Source organism: Schistocerca cancellata, chromosome 6, assembly GCF_023864275.1.
Source record: "Schistocerca cancellata isolate TAMUIC-IGC-003103 chromosome 6, iqSchCanc2.1, whole genome shotgun sequence".
NCBI lineage: Eukaryota > Metazoa > Arthropoda > Insecta > Orthoptera > Acrididae > Schistocerca > Schistocerca cancellata.
The window spans coordinates 391,905,122-391,928,700 of NC_064631.1; the positions used below are offsets into that span (position 1 = coordinate 391,905,122).

The window sequence follows — 23,579 nt, forward strand, 5'->3', positions numbered from 1 at the left end:
TCCGCTCACGCCCCAACATCGTGCAGCCCGCCTCCAGTGGTGTCGTGACAGGCGTGAATGGAGGGACGAATGGAGACGTGTCGTCTTCAGCGATGAGAGTCGCTTCTGCCTTAGTGCCAATGATGGTCGTATGCGTGTTTGGCGCCGTGCAGGTGAGCGCCACAATCAGGACTGCATACGACCGAGGCACACAGGGCCAACACCCGGCATCATGGTGTGGGGAGCGATCTCCTACACTGGCCGTACACCACTGGTGATCGTCGAGGGGACACTGAATAGTGCACGGTACATCCAAACCGTCATCGAACCCATCGTTCTACCATTCCTAGACCGGCAAGGGAACTTGCTGTTCCAACAGGACAATGCACGTCCGCATGTATCCCGTGCCACCCAACGTGCTCTAGAAGGTGTAAGTTAACTACCCTGGCCAGCAAGATCTCCGGATCTGTTCCCCATTGAGCATGTTTGGGACTGGATGAAGCGTCATCTCACGCGGTCTGCACGTCCAGCACGGACGCTGGTCCAACTGAGGCGCCAGGTGGAAATGGCATGGCAAGCCGTTCCACAGGACTACATCCAGCATCTCTACGATCGTCTCCATGGGAGAATAGCAGCCTGCATTGCTGCGAAAGGTGGATATACACTGTAGTAGTGCCGACATTGTGCATGCTCTGTTGCCTGTGTCTATGTGCCTGTGGTTCTGTCAGTGTGATGATGTGATGTATCTGACCCCAGGAATGTGTCAATAAAGTTTCCCCTTCCTGGGACAATGAATTCACGGTGTTCTTATTTCAATTTCCAGGAGTGTAGATAAACAGTGATACAGTAGAGCATTCAGCCAACATAGTTTAGGTGTTGTGGAAACTAATCAATAAACATCATAAAACCACCAGCAAGGTGCAATCTGAACCAGTTAGCATAATAATAATAATAATAATAATAATATATTTATCTCTCCTTTTGACCAACCAACCTCCTTTATAGACCTACAGGGTGACACACCTAATAATATCACATATAATGTAGGGTCCAATTTTTTGGAAGTGAAGAACAGGAGAAAAAAAACTGCTGTTACACAATACCAAAAACTGCACCAATGAGCTTCTAGCCGTGTACCTAATGAATCTGAAACAGTGTACCAAACTTACATATCAAATTCACAATAATGCTTTGGCTTTAAATCTGCAGTGAAACAGTGATGAAGAGACTCCATTGAGGCTCAGTTCATGGCCATACCATTTTTCTAGCACATGTTAATGATACTGCACACCGCTTCAACTTGCACATTGTAAGCTACATGGAGGACACCTCAGTTGTATCCTATGGCAAAGACTGTAAGGAGCTCAAATTTTCAGCAACTGGTGGCATACACTATGGATTTCCACACACAGGTACTAAAGGTCAGTTAAGTAAATCCTAGAGGCTAATATTTGCAACTGGGAGCTAACACAACTCGTGTTTGTGGGATAATGGCAAAGTAAGCAGACAGCTGCAAATTTCTAGGTGTCCATCTGGACTCAAACCTTTGATGGCTTAACTACTTTAACACTGTATGTAACAAAGTCAGTAGGGCCTGTATATCCTTAGCCAAGCCTCCAGAATGGTGCCCACACACCTTGTAAAGTGTGTACTATGGGGCAGTCCATTCCTATCTTACCCGCTGCTTAGAAATATGGGGTTGTGCTGCAAGCTTACACCTTAATGAGTACTGCTGCTATAAATGAAATGAAATGATCGAATGGCATTGTTGGCTGGGAGGCCCCATGTGGGGGGAGTTCGACCTTTTTAGTTGACGCCACTTCAGCGACTTGCGGGTGAATGATGATGAAAATGATGACGGACACACAACGCTCAGTCCCCTGCCGAGAATCGAACCCGGGCCCCTTCACATGGTAGGCAGAAATGCTACCGCTATGCTACAGAGGCGGACGCTGCTACAAAAAGGAAGTTAAGGATTATACATGGACTAGGCTGTAAAGATTCTTGCTGTGCAGTCCTCATACAGCAAAAATACTTCATCTGTTCTTTGTATCTATATACTTAATTACTTTTTGCCTCTCAGAAAACTGAAGTAATTAAACGTAGTGATGCACATGACCACAACACCAGGTCCTAAGGTAACTACTTAAGACAAAGAACTAAATTAAAAATGACAGACCAGAAGTCATACAGTAATCGGCTGATATGGTATTACAAACTGCCGGAGTCCCTGAAAAAGGTAATAACAATTCAGATCAAATGTTAAAGCAGTTCTTAATTAAAGGGTGCCTGTTTTCATTTAAAACAGTAAACATTAAGAGCCCACTGATTGACATAATATATATGCAAGCTAGACACAAGATGATTCCAGTGTTTTTTATAAATCAACAAGACAATTTGTATGAAACACACAATTCATAGTACATAGTAAATTAAGGACTTCTGTTGTACTAATATGATTGTATGTAGTACTATTTGTACTACTGAGATCTAAATTTATTTGATGTTTGTGAGTGTCTGCATATTGATGACAACATGCAATAAAAACTAAATAGATAAATAAACGAACAAGTAGTATTTCTTTGGATTTTCTGCCAGATTTCAAGACAGTTTCATTGTGGTGACAATTAAAAACATATCACATTTAAGTCCTCATTAAATTTTGAGCTTATGTAAAGCTTTGGTAATCTTGAGGATATTGTGTTCTTTTAAACTTTTGCATTTTTTGTTACATTTAGTAGGCCATCTATGCATTTTGCAGCCATGAAAGCATTTCTATAAACAGTTGGTGTCTTTTCCAGTTCAAGAACCATTTTAAAAATGTTGTTCATTGTAGATTGTAAAAAGGCCTCTGTTGATTTTGTGTAATTGCTCCAAGAGGAATTATCATCCCACAGAAAGTGTGAAGTCGAGTCACCGACCTACCAAGAACAGCTGTGAGAATACCAGTTGAATATCTTCACATCAGGGCAGACTTGATATAACTTGGTAGAGACGTGTGCTACAGTGGCTGTCTGCTGATGAGTTATATATTTTTACTCTTAATTGGAGTATACTTTAAGGTGTAATGAGGTACTTAGCTTGCAGTTCTGTAAAGGAACTATTGCTAAGTTGTGCTTGGAGGAAAAGTGGCAATTGTGCCTAGTCAGAATGCATTTTTAAATCTCTCCTCTAGTGGTTCTTAGTATTTGCATATGCAACAGATAACTCTGTCAAACTGAAAGCTAAATCTGATGAAAGAGTATGTCTGCTTTGGTAAACTTGTGTGGCAGGTGATATTGATTAGTGGTCATGGACAGCAGTGATATGTTTCTGTCTGTTTTATCCTTATGTATTTACTTCTTTGTTCTATTGTTCTGGTGCTCACTCTTGATATGTTTTGGTGTTAACATGTTGTATTCGATTTGTGCTTTAGTGTAAATATATTAAGTTATCTTGCAAGTGTGGAGCTTATTCTTTCTCACCATCAATTCTATTCACTTAAGGTTGATAGTTCAAGTGGTGACCCCACCGCAGAACTAGACTCATGATTAACAATACCAACTGTGCTACAATCTAGTCGGAGTCACAGTAGCAACTTCAAAACGAAGCTACACAGGACGCCAGAGCAGAGGAGAGCTCTTCAAATGAACTTACAGTATCTACAGTTCAGGGTAGGAACTTCGGAAATGTTACACCTCCTATCTTCTTGCTGAAACAACTGCATCTATGGTTCAGGCAGGTAGAGAGTATGTTTTTGCAGCATGGCAGCCTAGCTTCATTCAACAGATTTTATTTTGTGATGCTACATTTGGACGAGGCATAAATTACGCAAGCAGATGACCTGTTAAGTTCACTGAGTTATGAGATTTTAAAAGCAAGCTTAATCAAAGAGTATTCTTTAACCCTGAGAGCAGATTGCATACAGGAGATGCCGACTGGTGACATGTTGATGAAAAAAATGTTGGCACAGCTACAATCACGAGCTGGCAACAATTTGTTGCCTGAGACTTCCCTTCAGTTATTATGGCTTAGGCAGCTACCATCAATAATCAGCACTATCTTAGCAACACACACTGAATTACCTTTGGCAGTTCTGGTCGACAAAACTGAGATGGTGGTTGAATATTCAGAACATAAACTTTGTAACACTTTCAAACAGACCAGCATGGCAGAAGGCCCAAAACTGAGCATTACCAGTAAAGGCAGGCAAGGCAGCATTAACTGAGGTACAATGCCAGTCACACCCCTAAGCTAAGTAGAACAACTGACACATTTTGTGCGAGGGAATTATATGCCACCAAGGCGACTCAAATGCAAGTGAATAGCCACTACAGAAACAAAAGTAAATACAGATAAACAAAAACCACCAGTTCAAATTTTGTGAAGCTGGTTCCATTGGCATTTCAGCAGATGTGCACAGTCCCTGCAATTTCCCAAACCAGTTAGATGACATGACAGTTGTAGGTGGTCATAAAAAATCGCCCCACTAATTCTTTTTCTCTCTTATCCACTGTGCTGGGGTTACAGAAGTCGATCGCTTCCATACGTAGGCAATGTGGAACATACCCGGGTATGTCACACGAGAAGATTCCTACAAGTTCACTGCTCGACGAGCACTAATCAACAGATCACGTACCTCTGACATGTAATGGGATGCATGGGGCTTTTCTTACACTGATGGAAGGTGCTGATTACAGTGCAGCTCTAAGGCATACAAGGAGACAGTAAGTGACGTTTACGCAGGGATTCAAAAACTATAGTTTTGAGGAGTTGTAATTGGCAGATAGGAGGCAACTGACAAAACAGATTAGCCTTGCATGTGCTACTGAAGAGCAGTCTTGGGAGTTACTTATGAGGGTCAGTATGTCTCAAACAATGTTTTGGTAGATACAGGTTTTGATTGTCATATGTTACCAGCTATAAATTTCACAGGTGACAGTTCTAAGATTCCGATAACTAACAGTGGCAAATAATTCCGGAATTGAGATCATGGGAAGAAAAGTTTTGACTCTTGATTTTGGGCTACAACACACTTTCACATGCTATTCCTTGTGGCAAATAAGACTGAACCAATTTCAGGAGCTGATTTTTTGCAGTTCTTCTGACTGTCCAGACTTTTCTTCCAACTGACTCCTAGAAGTGGCTCAATTGATGCAAGTTTCCAGTGCACATGATGTGGTACTGCAAGAATTTCCAAAGATGATTGAAATCAGGAAGTTGGGAACAGCTTGAAAGCACGACACTCAGCACTACTTTTGGACTTCAACTGGCCCTCCAGTAATGCCCCACCCAAACAGGCTTGTGCCAGAAAAGTTCACTGCAGCTAAAGGTGACTTAGGTAGATTACTGAAGGCATCATGTCTCAGTCATATAATCAGTGGGCATCACCTGTCCATCTAGCCAAGAAAAGGACAGAAATTAACTCGTGTGGGGATTATAAGTTCTAAATTCCTGTACTATTCCCGATACGTATCCTTTACCACAGTTGGCAGATTGCAACAACTTCCTAGCAGAAGTGACAGTTTTCAGCATTATTGACTGCTGCAAGGCATATACACAGATTCTTGTCACAAAGGGCGACAGGAGGAAGACTGCTGTCACTACTCTGTTTGGTTTGTTCCATTTCAGCTCCATGCCCTTTGGTCTCAAAAGCGCCACACAATAATGGCAAAGGTTTATTCACCAGGTCCTTAGAGGGCTTCCATTCATGTTTTGTTACAGCGATGACATTCTCCTCTTCTCTGTCAATATGGAACAACATGAGGAGCACCTATGAACCCTTTTCCAGAAGCTTAAGGACTTCAGATCAGTAATCAACGAAGTTAAGTGCATTTTTGGGAAAGAGAACACACAGTTTCTCAGGTTCATCATTTCTGCAAAAGGGCTGTCTCCTATTCCGGATAGAGTGCAACTCATACGCGACTTTCCAGTTCTGAAGTCTTTCAAGGAATTATGAAGATTCTTGGGAATGATTAATTCCTACTGATGCCATCTTCCACAGACAGCTGCAAAACAGGATCCTTTGACTGCACTTCTGAAGGGAAAGTTCAGCTCAGTGAACAAAAAGTTACCATGGAACGAGGATCTACTGGAGGTCTTTATGGATATTATGATGGAGGCTGTGCTATTATACCATCATATTCATGATGCCAAACTGGCAATCATGGTTGACAGCAGCTAGGAGACAGTCTTTGTGAGATTACAACAGAGGATCACCCTGGTGATTGGAAACCCGTGTTTTTCCCCCACCTCTTGACAGAAGCACACAGCAAATGGAGCGCTACAAACTGAATTATTAGGCATTCATGCAGTGGTGAAATTCTTTGAAGAATATCTCAAAAGTGAGCACTTTACAATTTATACAGATCATATAGCACTTACAGCATTCTTTTCCAAGGTAACATATCTAGCATCGCCCCATCAGTGTCACGTAATTGACTTCATACCAGAATACTCCATACATGTTAGACACACAAGTGGCATGAATGACGTTGCAGCTTATTATTTATCACATAGCAATGCCTGTGTCCAGTCAGTCTGCTGATAGAAAACAGTGGGTGACAAAAAGAAAGATGCTGAGTTAGTTCAGTCGTTGGCCAATGAATCTCATCATTTGATGTTTGATAAAGTGGAAGTGAAAGAGCTGGGTCTTACCTTATGATGTGATGCGATACATCGCAGGATAAATTACATTCTTACATTCCACAAAGACATAGGAGAGAGGTTTTCTGAGCCTTTTATAATTTATCACACCTGGAAGTCAGGGCTTCAACTAAACTGCTGGAAAAATGTGTCACATGGCATGGAAAAAGCAAGGATTCCCACCGCTGGAATCAATGTTGTTTGCAGTGTCGGAAGTGTGATGTTGGCAGACATGTGCATTCACCAATGGGAATGTTTGCTGAACCTACAGCCCTTTACATGCACCTACACATCGATTTCATGAGACATTTTCTGTGTTCCGAAAATTACAGTTGTGTGTTAAATGGTGGAGGATTGGTTTACCCATTTTCCAGAAGCGTTCCCTATTTCCAGTATTGAGGCTGACTCTGTGGCTATGACACTACTGGTAGCCTAGTTCGCTCCTATGGTGTACGACAAGCGATCATGTCTGACTGCAGAAGACAATTTGAGGCGTGTCTATTTCAAGAGCTACTACAGATATGCAGCTGCATTCGATCTGTGAAGGCTGTGTTAATGGTGCACAGCTCTAAGCGAGTAGGAGCTTTGCCTGTGGTGTTGTGAGGCTTTTGATCAATGGTGAAGGGACATCTAGATTGTTCATTGACAGATTTGGTGTTTGGCAAGCCTACCTGCTGCTCTATTGATCAACAACCTACAATCTTACCATCTGAGAAACATGCATCCAATTTCAGATTTTGGTAGAGAATGAAAAGAGTGAATGTCATGGATCAGCATACATCCTTTGCAATCATGGCACAAAGCAGTTTTCGTACACAAGGATGTGTCCACATCACTGCACGTCTGGCTACGGGATGACATTGTGCATCCTCCTCTCCGCCAATCATACACAGGTCCGTTCCGAGTGCTGCGTAGATTGCTCAACAACTTCATGATAGATTGGAATGGAAAGCATGAAAAAGTCTCCATAGAGTGGCTGAAGCCCAGTCACATTGATGCACATGACAATGGAACTTTGAGTGCCTCTGCTACAAACCACGACCTTCGGGGGCCACACGGACCTTGAGCTAGAGAACACATTGTAGCACCAACAGACCCTCCACATATTACTCCAGTTATCGCAAGGGCTGGAAGAACTGTTTTGCCACCAGTAACGTGATGTACCTGGGGCACTAAACTTCAAAAAGGCATAGGCAGCAATTATGTGTTTGAACGTGTTTTATCTTTATGTATGTATTTCTTTGTTCTCTGGTTATGGTGCTCACTCTTGATATGTTTTGGTGCTATTTTTCAATTTGTGCTTTAGTTTAAACATATTATTTTGCAAGTGTGGAGTTTATTCTTTCTGGAGCTTATTCTTTCTTGCCATCAGTTCTATTCCCTTAAGGTAAATATCTAAAACCACCCTCTTGTCCTGTATATAAAGAATGCACTAGTGTGGGAGGCAAATACTGTTCACAGCAATGCAACAAGACAGTGTGATATTCGTTAATATTTCACATGGGTGTAGTGAAAACTGGCCATGTGCTATGCACACAATTGGCTTCCCTCAACTTTTTGTTTGGCAAAAATTGACAGTGTTTTGTAGGTAATGATCCATGCATTGGGCATGATATTTTTTTGATTACTGAGATTTAACTGTTCTTGTCAACTGTCTTTTTGTTCTGTATTGTGTTAATGAGTTAGAGTACATCACAAAAGCATAAGTCATCACACTGCACTACTGAATTTGGACTTCATCATCAGAACCAAATAAATAATGATACGAGGCTGTGTGCTAAAGGCCACAACAGAAACTGTTAACTCGTCATTGTGGTGAATGTTGCTACTTATTGTCTGTTAGAGCCAAAGCACCACCCACCAAACCTATAAGTACTGGCTGTACATCCATATCCTGCAGATCATTGAAAAAATGTGAAATCTCTTCAGCAGAGTGTTGCTCTAAACAGCGGCAGTTATCACATAACGGGCTGTAATGTTGACACCAGGTTTTTTGAGCTCCTAATGTGACAATTCATCAAGAATTACTATCTTGTTACTGGAAAAATGCCTTCAGGTGCTAGATGTGCAAAGGCAAAAGTAATCTATATAATTTTGCTTTTACAGGAGCATCATATTCTACATGCACCCAAGAAAATTGTTGCATGTCACTAATAGATGGCTGCAGTCTCTTTCAGGACAAATACATCCTGAAAGTCACTGTACATTCTGGCTAAACAGAGGTGTAGTAACTGTTGCGTTTGTCCCCAAGAAACTAAAGGAAAACACCTTGCCCATGATGCCTTTATGTGCGTTTTCAGTTCAGAGAATGCATTTTACTTGATACAGCGGACTGCATAGCGACAGCAGCATAGAGCAGGGCAAACTCCTTGTGCTAAGTAGATTTAACACATCTTTCAGTGTTACAGTAATTAATGATAAACTGTACATTAATAAAATAAAACTTCTTTGTATCGAACCACAAATGACTGCTTACTAGTAGTAGTTACCATGCCATTTATCTGTATAATTCACAGTAATATGTGCATGAATGCTCTTGTTTTCATGCTTTCTTCTTGCAGCATGGTTAAATACAGTTTGAAGGGTTAAGTGCTCATTTTCTTTTGTGTAATTAAGTTGATTGGTTTGGGAGAGGGGACCAAACAGTGAGGTCATTGGTGCCATCGGATTGGGGAAGGAAGCTGGCTGTGCCCTTTAAAAGGAACCATCCTGACATTTGCCTGAAGTGATTAAGGGAAATCATGGAAAACCTAAATCAGGATGGCCAGACGCGAGTTTGAACCGTCGTCCTCCCCAAATGCAAGTCCAGTGTGCTAACCACAGTGCCACTTCACTTGGTGCCTAATTAACTAATATGTATGTGAGTAAGGAAAAATCATTTCTGCAAAAATATGTAATTCCTAAAAATTTCAGCATACTTACAAATGATGCTGCAGCTCAATACACAAATATTCATCACTAATATCTAAAAAAATACACATATATACAGAAATATATATTTACAAGTACGTACATAATTCTGGAACAACACATGAGAAATGTGTTACAAAATGATTTTACAAGCTCAATAAATATTACATAAATAATACACAAAAAATTGTTCATAAATACCAGTATGGAAGATAATTTACAATTTCACTTCAACATTCATTCATTCATTCAGTTGTTCACCCATCCATCCATCCATCCATCCATCCATCCATGCCTTGTAGTAAGCATACTGCTTATTTAATGCAGTTACATTGTAAAAGCTAAATAAAAATTAATTACTTATGCTGCAAATAAATTGTTACAAAAAGTGATCAATAAAATTTCCACCTTTACTCTCCATGCCCAAGTAGAATACAGTAAATAAATACATTTTACACTCTGGAAAACATGTCTTGTAAAGCACAGTTATCAGTGTTCAATATACAATGACTAGATCCTAGGTTAGAATCAACCTCCATAAAATGTTTGCAGAATACTGTTGTATAAAAATGTAGCTCCCACAAGAAAATAACTGACTTCAATGCATCTTTCAAAATAATACATTTTAAAATATCACACAATCACAACCATCTGTGTCTTGGTATTCTCAAGTGCTCAGTGATACAGTCCAGTTACAGGTAGCTGTATCACATAATAAAAGCGACAAATCCGAACTTGGATATATTAATATTGCACTTCAGTATTTACTTCACTTTCATCTCATTTGAGATTTATTAACTATAAAAATTATTGTTGATTAATATATATCAACTTTGTGACCATCAGTTGCAAAGATGCATGAAATGACATCTTACAGGAGGGGATACATTCTTAATAGCAGACTGAGTATTGTCACTCATATCAGACAAAATTCTTGGTTAGAAAACTTCCTTGCGGAACTCAAATCCATATTGATCACATTTAACTCGCAGTATCCTGCCAAGCTGTGGTGGCCCACAATAAAATACTGTTATTTTGCCTTTCTTTTGATCCAGTAACTGCTTAAATACTTTATCCCAGTTTGGACGTCCAGCATTTGTTCTTGTTTTGAGGCCAGTGATGAGATCTCGTTTTTCCTATAAACAAAAAAAATATTTTAAGTGAATATTTAGTAATATTGTAACATAATGGAAAATTGTATCCATCAGTCTAAGCACTGTCAGCTCACTGCAAGGAAACTCCTGTAGTATGCTTTATATAATGTATGCTGTAATGGAAACAAATGATAAATGCTAAACAAAGCTGATGAACTTCAGTTTCGTTTTAATGAAACTGTGAACTTTTAGTTTTGCACTTGTGAACCATGATTTTGCCAAACTGGAAATAATTACATGTTAATGAAGCAAAAGTTTAATTGCTATTTATCAGATTAGGCAGTAATTTTTTAACTAATAAATAATCTGAAACTTCCGGAAACAAACTCCCTTTCACATAAAAATGGATTTTGTTATTTACAATCTGAAATCAAGTATCAATTTGGGCAGCAGTGTGAGCAACAACAACTAATGCATCACACTGAAATCATTTTTTTGAGCATCCACAAAGTACACATAGATCTGAACTGCCTGCCTCAGCAGTAATCATACTTATACATATGTAGAATGATCTGTTAACTTCATGTAAAGTGGAACCACAGCCCCTATAAATCCTTTAAATGACACCATTTTAAAAATGTCATTTTGAGCTGCAATTTTTCTTAAAGCAAATAAGTTCGAGAAACAGCCAGCAACTATAACCACTGCACCATACTTGCACATGTCCAACACACAGCAGATTTTTTACCCTTTCTTTCAGAACACTTTTTTTTAACTAAAGTCCAGTGTCTTCACCACTACGCTTCTGACATGGTGAAAGATTTGTAAGTGGTGGTACATTAAGAAGTAATATTCAAATTCTATAATAGTAATAACAATAAAAAGTGGGATACTGATAGGTCAAAGGGGAGAATAAAACAAAAAGGCAAATTGTTGTTATTTGAAATGAAGAAAAGAGAGACTCAAATTATCAGGAAAACATCACTGTCACATAAAAACTTGCATGATTGGTTTTGTATGTATATTCAATCAGAGGTTTGTTAGGGATTGTTATTTCTAAAGAATAAAATGAAATATTATGCAGCACTACTTTCACACTGCCTCTTTCTTCCACACCATCCTACAGCATAAGCTTAGCCATTTTCATTGTCCAGGTGATTAATTTATCTACTTCAACATGTCAGTATTTTCTTAACTGTTGTGAAAAGCATCTAATTTGACTTCTGAGCCTTCTGTCTCTGAAATAAAAGGGATCCAGTTCACTAAGTCTGTACATTTAAAATGCATAAGGTCAAGGCATTTGGTGAAACTTTGACAGAGTCAGCACTTAACCTCTTCTAGAGACCACACTTTGATATTTCTGGCTGTTGCAGCCATCATATCTAGCATCAGGATTCTCTCCTCAGATCAGCTGAGATTGCAGAATTATGTGTAAGATGTAATAAGTGTTGCGGGATACCAGTAGCAGATGGTACCCTTTCCATGGGAAAGGGTGCCAGAATTTTAGTCTTCCACTGTGACTGGCTGCTGCGTTAGGAGGGCGTACACCAAAACACTAGTTTTCTATTATTAATATTATATTGATCATGCATTCAGTCTCCTTGACATTTAGATACCGGTATACCTAAATAGCAAGCTATTGCCCACATATTTTGGAAGTCATAACAGCAAACAAATCTAAAAACAGAAGATAAACAAAAAGGCAGACAAAGCCCACCTAAACTGTGCACTGAAGTGAAGTGGTTCGCACTGTGCAATCAGATTGGAATGGACAGTCATCAAACACACACACATTGTCTGATGCAGTCCATCAAATCTCAATTTTACACAGATGTGTTGAGTATAGATGGGTTTAAGAATCAATAGAGATTAATCAGTTACTTATGTTGAGAGAGAAAGCTTGTGAATTTATTAATAACATGTGACCTGTTGAATACACAGTGGATAAAATGTATAACTTACACTTTCTCATGTTCTGTTCAAAAAATGTGAGTGACATCTCTAAATAGTGAACTAAACAATTATTTATGTAACATCAGTTCCTTGCTAACAGTTCATTACAATCTCAGGACAACAGACCCATTACCTATGTGCTGTTCTCTGCACAGGGACATCTTTTAAAGACCTGAGGGCTGAGGGTGAAATTTAACAGCTCTCCTTGTATTTCACTGAGGGCAGTGAAAGCAGCTAGTTACCTCACATGTACTGCATTCTCAGAACAAACAGGATCAGTGATATGTCATCTTCAGTGATACGTTATCTGTGATAACACATAGGATGTAAGACACTGATGGAAAAAGTATTGCAGCACCAAGGAGGAATTGTGCAACACCAGTGAAAGTTGGTGGATGTGCTTTACATCTGAAAAACGATGTGTATTCAGATTTTGTGCCAGTCACACAAGATTAGCCCCAGTATCACAACTATGAGGGTGTAAATCAGATTTGCTGTAAATACACATTGTAATGGTCATGAGTGTTTGTTGCCTTTGAGATTAGACGTGGTGACCTGATGTTACTCAAGAATGCCTTTAAGGTGACAGAGTTGCCATTATCAGTACCTTACTGATTTTTATCAAGGTCATGTAACAGCGCTATAAGAAGCTGGATGTTGCTTCTGTGATACTGCAGAAAGACTTGGCAGGAATGTAGCCACTGTAACAATTGCTGGCAGCAGCGCTCATGAGAATGTACAGTCACAAGAAGACTGAGCTCTGGACAGCCATATGGCATTACCAAGAGGAAAGATAATCATACTCAGCTTATAGCTCTGTCGCATCATACAGCATGTGGTAGAGCAATCTGAGCAGCAGTTGGCACCACAGTGACACAATGAACTCATACTGCAAGGACAGCTCCGAGCCACACACTGTGCATTCCACTGACCCCAAACCACCACCATTTGCGTCTTCAGTAGCATCCATTGGAGGGCAGGAAAGAGGTCTGGTGTATTTTTTCATGTAAGCTGGCTTTGCCTTGGTGTCAGTGATGGCCAAGTGTTGGTTAGCAGGAGGCCAGTTGAGGGTCTGTAACCAACCTGTCTGCATGCTAGACATGCTGGACCTACACCTGGAGTTATGGCTTGGTGTGCAATTTTGTATGACAGCAAGAGCATTCCTGTGTTTATCTCACGCACCTAACTGCAAATTTGTACGTCAGTCTGGTGATTCAGCTAGTTGTGCCACCTGTCATGAGCAGCATCCCAGGGAGTGTTTTCCAGCTGCATAATGCTTGTCCACATACTGGTGTTTTAACACAGTGTGCTGTACACGATGTTGACATGTTCCTTTTGCCTGCTTTATCGTCAGATCTGTCTGCACGGACGATAGCTCCAGTGTCATCCAACAACATTAACCACCCATGAGTAACATAGAAATAAATATCCTTGGAGTAGTGAAGTGATTTAAATCACTTAAATAAAAGCAAATCTTCTGGTCCAGACTGTACACCAACTAGGTTCCTTTCAGAGTATGCTGATAAATTAGCTCCATGCTTAACAATCATAGCCTTCTTAGGTTGTTTGCAGATGATGCTGTCGTTCGACTAATAGAGTCATTAGAAGATCAAAACAAATTGCAAAATGATTTATAAAATATATCTGAATGGTGTGAAAATTGACAGTTGATCCTAAATAACGAAAGTGTGAGGTCATCCACGTGGGTGCTAAAAGGAATTCATTAAAGTTCAGTCACACGTTACATCAGTCAAATCTAAAGGCTGTAAATTCAACTGAATACCTAGGAATTACAATTATGAACAACTTAAATTGGAAGGAACCAAAGACTGTGTTTTATTGGCAGGACACTTATAAAATGTAACAGATCTACCTGCTTGTCCATCCTCTTAGAATATTGCTGCATGGTGTGGGATCCTTACCAGATAGGACTGACCGAGTACATTGAAAAAGTTCAAAGAAGGGCAGCACGTTTTGTATTACCGCGAAATATGGGAGTGAGTGTCACTGAAATGATACAGGATTTGGGCTGGATATCATTAAAAGAAAGGCCTTTTCATTGCGACGGAATCTTCTCATGAAATTCCAATCACCAACTTTCCTCCGAATGTGAAAATATTTTGCTGACACTGACCTGTATAGGGAGAAAAACTGATCATGATCATCATGATCATCATCATCATCATCATCATCATCATCATCATCATCGACAGTTTCCAGCCTCTGGCTAGATATTTATGATACATAGGCCTCTTCATCGTCTTCTGTCTTGCCATCTCTTTCCTTCTAGTTTCATCTCGTGTATCCTCCTGGGTATCCTCTTCTCCTCCATTCTCTTAACATGTCCATACCATCCCAGTCTTGATTCCTCCTGTAATGGTCCCACCTCCATTAACTCTCTGATCCTCTCATTTCTTAACCTGTCTATCTTGTCACTCCAATACTGTTTCTCAAGAATTTCATCTCACTAGCTTGTACTTTGCTTATCTCTCTTTCTTTCATAATCCAGGTTTCTGATGCATATGTCAGGATTGGGACATAGTATGACCGATATATAACCTTTTTACTGATTTGGGGTACATCCTTGCTCTGTATCAGGCTTCTGACACACTTCCAAAATGCTTCTGTTTTTCTCCCCCACTCATTTATTTCTCTGTTGTTTTTTTCCTTATTCCTGTATCAGGCTTCCTAGGTACTTCAAACTCTCCACTCTCCTCTATCATTCCCTACCAATTGTTATTCCAGTTGTTCCTCTCTCCTCCTTTCTTGTTGTGATAATCATCTCACTCTTACTTATACTGAATTTCATCCCATTTTCTTGTACTGTTCATTCCCATACGTCCAACTGCTCTTGTACTTTGTCCTCCTCATTCCCCCAAATCATCAGATCATCTGCAAATACCATACTTTCATCTTCCTTTCACCAATTACTTGTGCTACTGTACTCATTGTATCATCCATCACTACAATTAAGAGTAGTGGTGAAAGTGTGCTTCTCTGCCTTGAGCCATTCTTCTGTTCAATCCAAGCTGAACTCTCTCCTCCCACTTTCACACAGCTCACACTTCCATACTACATTTCTCCGTATCCCCCAAATAATCTGGTTTGCTACTCCTCTGTTCTCCAGGGCTTTCCACACTTTGCTTCTACGTACACTATTATACACTTTTTCAATATCCAGGAAGGTCATTACTAGATCTATTCCATCTTCATAGTGCTGTTCCTGCAGTTGTCTTACAAAAAAAAATTTTTTTGTCCTCCCCAAGCATTGTTTCAAGTTAGTGAACAAACAGTAGTCACTGGGAGCCAAATGAGGGCTGTATGGAGGATAGTCAGGGATTTCCCACCCAAATTTGACAATGAGATCTGTCATGGTGCAAATGAACTCCCTTTGTCAGCTGACCCCTCCTTTTGTTCTGTATAGCCCGGATGGATGGTTGGATATGGTGTTATGGGCGCTCAACAGTGTAGTCTTTAGCACCCGAACGGAAACAACAATGGACGAATGTCACTAAAATGCAGCAAGTGCAAAAATAGGAATAAAGTTAAAGGTGTCAGTCTACATAGGCAGTGTGCACGTTAACAGTAGCCAAGTGGAAAGCAGCACATAAAGAGGAGAACTGCAAGAGAACGTAGGGGAAGGGGTTAAAATGAAACACATAGCACATGTTTGGAACTGGCCTATTACAAGAAGAAAAAGGAGTGGTCAGCCACTCGGCAACACACTAAAAATTCAAACCTAAAATTTTAGGCTGAAGCCCAGAAACATGACAGTACCTTAGAACTTTCTTGACACATGCCTCGTCATCGGCTAAAACCGAGGGCAGATCCCCACTAATATTAACTTCCGCCCTGACAGAACGATATAGATCACACTCAACTAAAATGTGGCGTACAGTGATTCATACGCCACAGGCATCACACAGCGGGGTTTCCTCTCGCCATAGTAAGAAGGCTTGCGTAAGAGGACAGTGCCAAAGATGTGTAAGGGTCACTTCGTCATGCCTAGGTGACCGGCAGGAGGAACACCATGGCTGGGTGGGTCGTCCGCCGCTCGTGGTCTCGCGGTAGCGTTCTCGCTTCCCGAGCACGGGGTCCCGGGTTCGATTCCCGGCAGGGTCAGGGATTTTCACCTGCCTCGAGATGACTGGGTGTTTGTGTTGTCCTCATCATTTCATCATCATCCAGGAAAGTGGCGAAATTGGACTGAGCAAAGATTGGATAATTGTACGGGCGCTGATAACCACGCAGTTGAGCGCCCCACAAACCAAACATCATCTTCACCACGGCTGGGTGGTGGGTGTCACCAACCGCAGCTTATTTTCCCTCACCGCCAGCCATTCCTCCTCCGACAATTGCATATACTTCCGCCACAGCACAGAAACAACGCCTTGCAAAGGAATAGAACATTGTGTCACCTCCGGTAATCTGCAGGCATCCTTGGCAGCTCTATCAGCTTGTTCATTTCCCCGTATGCCCACATGCCCTGGCACCCAGCAAAAGGACACTTGCTTGCCCTGTCGTTGGAGGATGTACAGTTGGTCGTAAATCAGTTGTTCCAACTTCTCCGCTGGGTACAGGTTCTGCAGTGACTGTAATGCACTCAGTGAGTCAGAGCAAATTAGGAAGTGTTTGCCCTGAGTACACCATATCTGCTCCAATGCCTTCAGGATCACGTGAAGTTCTGCGGAAAAAACAGTGTACTCCTGGGGAAGGCGAATCTTGATAACACGTTCGGGGAACACTACTGAGCAGCCAAGAAAATCCCCCTGTTGGGATCCATCAGTGTAGACTACTGTAAAATCATGATACCCATCTAAAACGTTAAAAAACAAAGATTTGAAAGTAAAATCTGATGTACTGTCTTTCTTAAAATTTGCCAAATCTAAAATCAGTCTGGGCCTCTGGAGGAGCCAGGGTGGATATCTGCTCCAACCTCGACGTGAAACATTAAAACCGGCCACACCCATCTCTAAAATGCAATCCTTTGCACGGATCCCACAGGGCCTTGCTGCTCGTTGCCGGTTGTGAAAAAGGTTTTCCAGTGGAGGCTGAGCAACAGTGTGGTATGCAGGTGTGTATGGTGTGGATAATGTTTGATAGGCCTGGCGCACCATTAGTAGATGCCGCCGGAGGTGAAGTGGTGGTTCACCTGCCTCTGCACAGAGGCTCGGTATGGGGCTCGTTCTGAACGCCCCAGTGGCCAACCGAATCCCCTCATGGTGCACCACATCCAACAGCTTCAAATAACTGGGTCTTTCAGACCCATACACCATGCATCCATAATCAAGCCGGGATCGCACGAAGGCTCTGTAAAACCGGTGCAGACAAGTCCTGTCTGCTCCCCATGTGTGGTGACTAAGACATTTTAAAATAGACAGCGCCTTAAGAGACCGTTTTTTCAGTTCCTTAATGTGTGACAGCCACGTAAGCTTAGAATCAAAAGTGAGGCCCAGAAACTTCACCATGTCTTTAAAATTCAGAATGGTGCCCCTCATCCTCAACTCAGGCAAGTCAAAAATGGAAGGAGAATGGTTAAAAAGAACACACACCGACTTATCAGTTGAAAACTTAAAACCACTGTTCTGTGCCCATTCATCTGAACGTCACAGAGTGAGTTGCAACTGACGAGTTGTCGTTGCAAGGCTTGAAGAAGAGCAAAATACAGAGAAATCGTCCACAAACAAGGAATACTGCACAGGACTTTTCACAACAGACGTAATACTATTAATAGCAATAGCAAAGACCGTCACACTTAAAACACTACCTTGAGGGACACCGTTCTCTTGTTCAAAGCGACTAGACAGTACGTCTCCGACTCGGTACCAAAAATAATGTGGCGACAGGAAGGACCGAATAAAATTGGGAAAACATCCACGAAAACCACATTCGTGGAGCTGACTGATGATAAGATGCCTCGAAGTGGTGTCGTATGCCTTTTCAATGTCAAAAAATATTCCCAGCAGGTGATGCTGGCGCAGGAAAGCCTGTTGTTGTATAGCCGCCTCCAGGAGGGCCAGGTTATCAAAGGTGGAGCAATACCTCCTGAACCCACACTGAAAGCGACTAAGGAGTTGTCTGGATTCTAACATCCAGACAAGGCGGTGGTTGACCATCCGCTCCAAGGTTTTCCCACTCAGCTAGTGAGGGCAACACTACGGTAACTACCCGGGCACGTGCGGTCTTTCCCAGATTTTAAAAGAAGAATTAAAATTGCTTCACGCCACGAGTCGGGGAAGTGACCGGACATCCAAACTAGATTAAAAAGTCCGAGGAGGATTTCTTTATTTCTCCCTGTGAGGTGCCGCAGCATGCTATAGTGGATTCTATCCTGACCAGGGGATGTATCACGAGCCCCACACAATGCAGAATCCAGTTCCCACATGGAAAATGGTCAGTTGTACTCTTCTGTATTGGGTGAGCGGAAGTCAAAACTGCTCCTCTCAGCAGCCACTCACAAACAAAAGCCTTCAGGCATGAGGAGTGAGTCAACACGTACATTAATGCAACACAAAGATGTCATAAAAACTTAATATTTGTACTGTATTTACAGATGGGAGAAGTCCTGGGCTGCAGAGGGATAAATTAATGACCGAGAAAGTGCTATGAGCTACACTGAAATATGTGGGGGACCCAGTATTTAAGAGGCAGAGGTCGAGTTGAGACAGTAAAGTTTCGACATTTCTAACTCAGCCAGTAAGCACAGTGTCACCCCACAAGGGGTTATGGATGTTAAAATCTCCCAAAAGTAGGAAAGGTTTAGGGAGTTGTTGAATCAGTGCAGCCAATGTATTCAGGGGTAGTGCACCATCTGGAGGAAGATATATGTTGCAGACAGTTATTTCCTGAGTCATCCTTACCCTGACAGCCACAGCTTCAAGAGGGGTTTGAAAGGGCAGAGGTTCTCTGCATACTGAGTTCAGGACATGGACACAAACTCCACCTGACACACTATTATAGTTGCTACGATTCTTGTAATAACCCCTATAGTCATGAAGGGCAGGATTCCGCATGACTGGAAACCAGGTTTCCTGGAAGGCAATGCAGAAAGCAGGTGTAAAGCTTAACAGTTGCCATTGCTCAGCCAGGTGGTGGAAAACACCGCTGCAATTCCATTGGAGGATGACCTTATAATGAGGCTGGGAAGGCATGAAGCATGCAAGGAGGCAGGTTACACCTCAGGGTCACCAACTGAGTATTTGTATCCATTCCTATAGTCGATGAGGCATCAGTGAGATCCAGGTCCTTAGGGGACGCTGAGATCTCCCCCTCATCCGCAGGTGCAGAATTGGTAGGAATGGTGATATTTTGGCCACTGGAGGGTCCTTTTTCTGAGCAGACTTCTTTGTTTGCTTGCCCTCTCACTTCTCTTTAGGGGCTTGCTGGTAGGACTTCTCCGAGGAAGCTTCAGGCGTGGAGGAAGACAGTGAAGCTCTTCCTCCAGCAGCTTTTGGCACCTTTAGCCACCGGTGAGTGTCCTCTTTGGCATCAGTGGAGACCTTTGGAGAAAGGGTCCCAAGGGAACCCTTCTGCAGGAGAGGAGCCGGGGGAGGCTGTTGCTTCTCTGGCTGGGGGGGGGGGGGGGGGGGGGGGGAATCGGTCCCTTGCGTTTGGGGGAGGCCTTGCTCCCAAAGTAGGTACTTTGGAGCAACAGAAGGAGATTTTCCCCTACCACAAAGGGGTCATATGTATTCAGGAGGCCCGTAGGGCCTATTGTTCGTGGCACTGAGTGTGGTATGACAGGTGATGGCAATGCTAATGTAGCTGCAGCGTATGTGGATGTCAACTGAATGGGGTGTAATCGTTCAAATTTATGTTTAGCTTCTTGGTAAGTCAACAGGTCCAGGGTCTTGTACTCCATGATTTTCCGCTCCTTTTGGAGTACTGTGCAGTCTGGTTAGCAGGGGGAGTGCTGCTCTCTGCAGTTGATACAAGTGGGAGGAGGAGCACAGGGAGTGTCTGGATGCAGTGGACGTCTGCAGTGTTGACCTGTGGTGTTGGAAGTGCAGTGAGAAGACATGTGCCCGAATTTCCAGCACTTAAAGCACCGCACAGGGAGAGGGACGTATGGTTTAACGTCACAGCAGTAAACCACCATGTTGACCTTTTCAGGCAATGAATCACCCTCAAAGGCCAAGATGAAGGCACCGGTAGGAACTCTGTTTCTTTGGGTCCCCTGTAAACGTGCCGGATGAAATGAACACCCTGCTGTTCTAGATTGGCACGGAGCTCATCGTCAGACTGCAAGAGGAGGTTGCTATGGAAAATAATCCCCTGTACAATGTTAAGGCTTTTATGAGGAGTGTTGGAAACAGGAACATCATCCAGCCAGTCACAAGCAAGTAACGACTGGGATTGGGCTTGGGATGCTGTCTGTATCAAGACTGCACCACTTCTCATCTTGGACAGTTCTGTCACTTCTTCATAATTATCCTCAAGACGTTCAAAAAAAAATTGAGGCTTCATAGGCAGAAACGAGTCCCCGTCCATTCTACTGCAGACTAAATACCGAGGTGAATATGGCTCCCTTCTTTCTGTAGTTCTACATTCCTCCCACAGTTTAGCAAGGGAGGGAAACTATTTAGGCTCATATTTGTCAGCATTGTACTCAATCTTGCCCTTCTTAGAGACTGCTGGCACTGTACGGTCACCAGCAAGAGATGACAGTCTGCTTCATTGTGGATCATCTGACGTGATGCCACCCACTTCGATCAGGGCCTCTCCCCATGGGCACCATCCAGCCACAACAAAGGCCACCTGGCATGATGGCCATAACCGGGAGTCCTGATACCCCAGGAAGACGGGCATCTACTCCTTGGCATACATGAGGAGTTTACATTGGGCATCAGCAGTGTGACCCCTGTGTTGTCAGGGGGCTACCACCAAATGGGTGCACGATGGGCCCACCACAACGGACTGGGTACCGTGCTGGATATTGGGTCCAGAGAAATCCAATACTGTCATGGGGGTGAAAGAGGACAGGAGACAACGGAAGAAGATGGCATATGCTGGAAAATGTCCTTGCCCAAACAACTGAATTGCAACTTCCTGGCAGATTAAAACTGTATGCCGGACCAAGACTCGAACTCAGGAACTTTGCCTTTCGCAGGCATGTGCTCTACCAACTGAGCTACCCAAGCATGACTCACGCCCCATCCTCACAGCTTTAATTCCGCCAGTACCTCACCTCCTTCATTTCATTCTAGAATTGAATTGCAGTTGGAGATGCAAAGCCATGACAAAGAGGTTCAGGAGATTGAATCTAAGGACACTATGGATAACTTATGCACCACGTAAGGCATCCTTCCCCATATGACCCACACCTCTGTAGAATTAGGAAAGTGACAGGTCCAACCATAAAATGGGACCTGAACTTATAGGGCCGAAAAGTGAGAGACTTCTTTCAGTCACCTCTTAAGACAGGCAGGGATATGTCGGGCCTATTCTAACTGCCAGACCTGCCGGGGTCCTACTTTTCTGAGTACATACTTTATTTACTTTAGGTCCACTGCTCTATAATATAATAATGTAAGATAACAGGGAAGGAAAACATGCAAAATAAGCTACCACTGTCACCTGTAGGTCAATACAGCGAGAGATGCTTTGAAGGGCACAACACACTGAACTGCATATCTTGATTAGTTTTTCCATGTGTTGACTTTATTTTAACTTGGCATTCAGCTGTAGCTTAAGAAATTTTACTCCTTGTGCTTCATTTAGTGCATGACCCTGCTTTTACTAAAAGATCATTATTGCTGTTTGAAATGGCATAATATGAGTCTCTGTGAGATTAAGACTTTTAGTTGTGAACCACTTGTGGGTCTGTTCAGCTGTCATCTGTACTGTCAATGATGAGTTTGGATCATTGAACAGCATGCTTGTCTTCAGCGAACTTTACAGTTTTTTAACTGCTCTCTACAGCTGTTGGAAGATCGTTTCTGTAAGTTAGAAACAAGAAAGTGCGCTGTATTGATCCCTGTTGATGTGTGATGTTCCCTCTTTCTGATGTTTTTTCAAGCCCAAAGTACAATAAGTTAATAGGAACCTCTGCTTTCTGTTATGGAGGTAAGATTCCATCCATGCAAGAGGGATGCCATTACACTTAAGCTTGCTAAGTAGAATTTTGAGATCTACACAGTGAGGGGCTTTGGCATGGTCTCATAGGATATCAACAGTACAATTTTTCTTGTGTAGTTTGGCTGGCACTTCATTTATGAGGTTTTTTATTGCTTTATGTATGGAAAATACTTTTCAAAAGCCAAACTGAAATACGATTAAGTTCTGCTCAGGTAAATGAGTCAATATTCTACCACAGGCCACTTTCAGAGACCCTTCTGAAAAGACTGGGAGGACTGATACAGGTCTGTAATTGAAAGTGGTTTGTTGATCTTCATTTTTTTTAGGTAGGTGTTATTGCAGCATATTTAAGTCTTATAAGGAAATGTGCTGCAAGTCACTAATTGATTACATAGACAGTAAGTGTAATCTTATCAAGTAAGCAAAGTATTTTTAGTATTCTAATAGGAACACCATCACAGTCAGCAGAATTACTACTTTTTAGTGACCTGATGAAGTCTCTATTCTTAGTGACCTGATGAAGTCTGTATTCTTAGAAGTTGTATTTTTGAAATTAATGTCTGTTTATGATGCTTGTAGTGTCTGCACAAGTAAATCTCATGCACATGTGTGTGATTGTTTATTACTGGTGCAATGTTTGCAGTTGATGTGAGGCAGGAATCCTTGAGTTTAGTTGACAATGTTTTGTAACTACCTTTCATCCCAGAGCTATTTCCAGTGAGCTGAACACAATTTGGTTCACTAAGTTTCTTTGTTTCCAAATTGTTTCCAAATTATTCTTCAACTGTTATGTTTCTGAGTGTAGTACATGAGTTATGTTTTTTTTAATAATGAACTGGAGGATTCTACAATACTTGATTGCCACACAAGTTTCAGAACTCGACTGCTGCTGTGGCTGCTGCTTCTCTGAATTATGCATCATTCTCTCTTCCTAGCACAAGA

General features: G+C 41.9%; 1 protein-coding gene across 1 annotated transcript in view; it reads right to left on the reverse strand.

The window, feature by feature from the left end:
- Positions 1 to 9,585: 9,585 nt before the first annotated feature.
- LOC126088344 (NADPH oxidase 5-like) overlaps positions 9,586 to 23,579 on the reverse strand; it is a 460,603-nt gene continuing 446,609 nt past the window's right edge. The window contains exon 20 of the mRNA XM_049906479.1: positions 9,586 to 10,649. Within this exon, the coding sequence (XP_049762436.1) occupies positions 10,452 to 10,649 (198 nt within the window). The 3' untranslated portion in view covers positions 9,586 to 10,451. The remainder of the gene's footprint in view (positions 10,650 to 23,579) is intronic.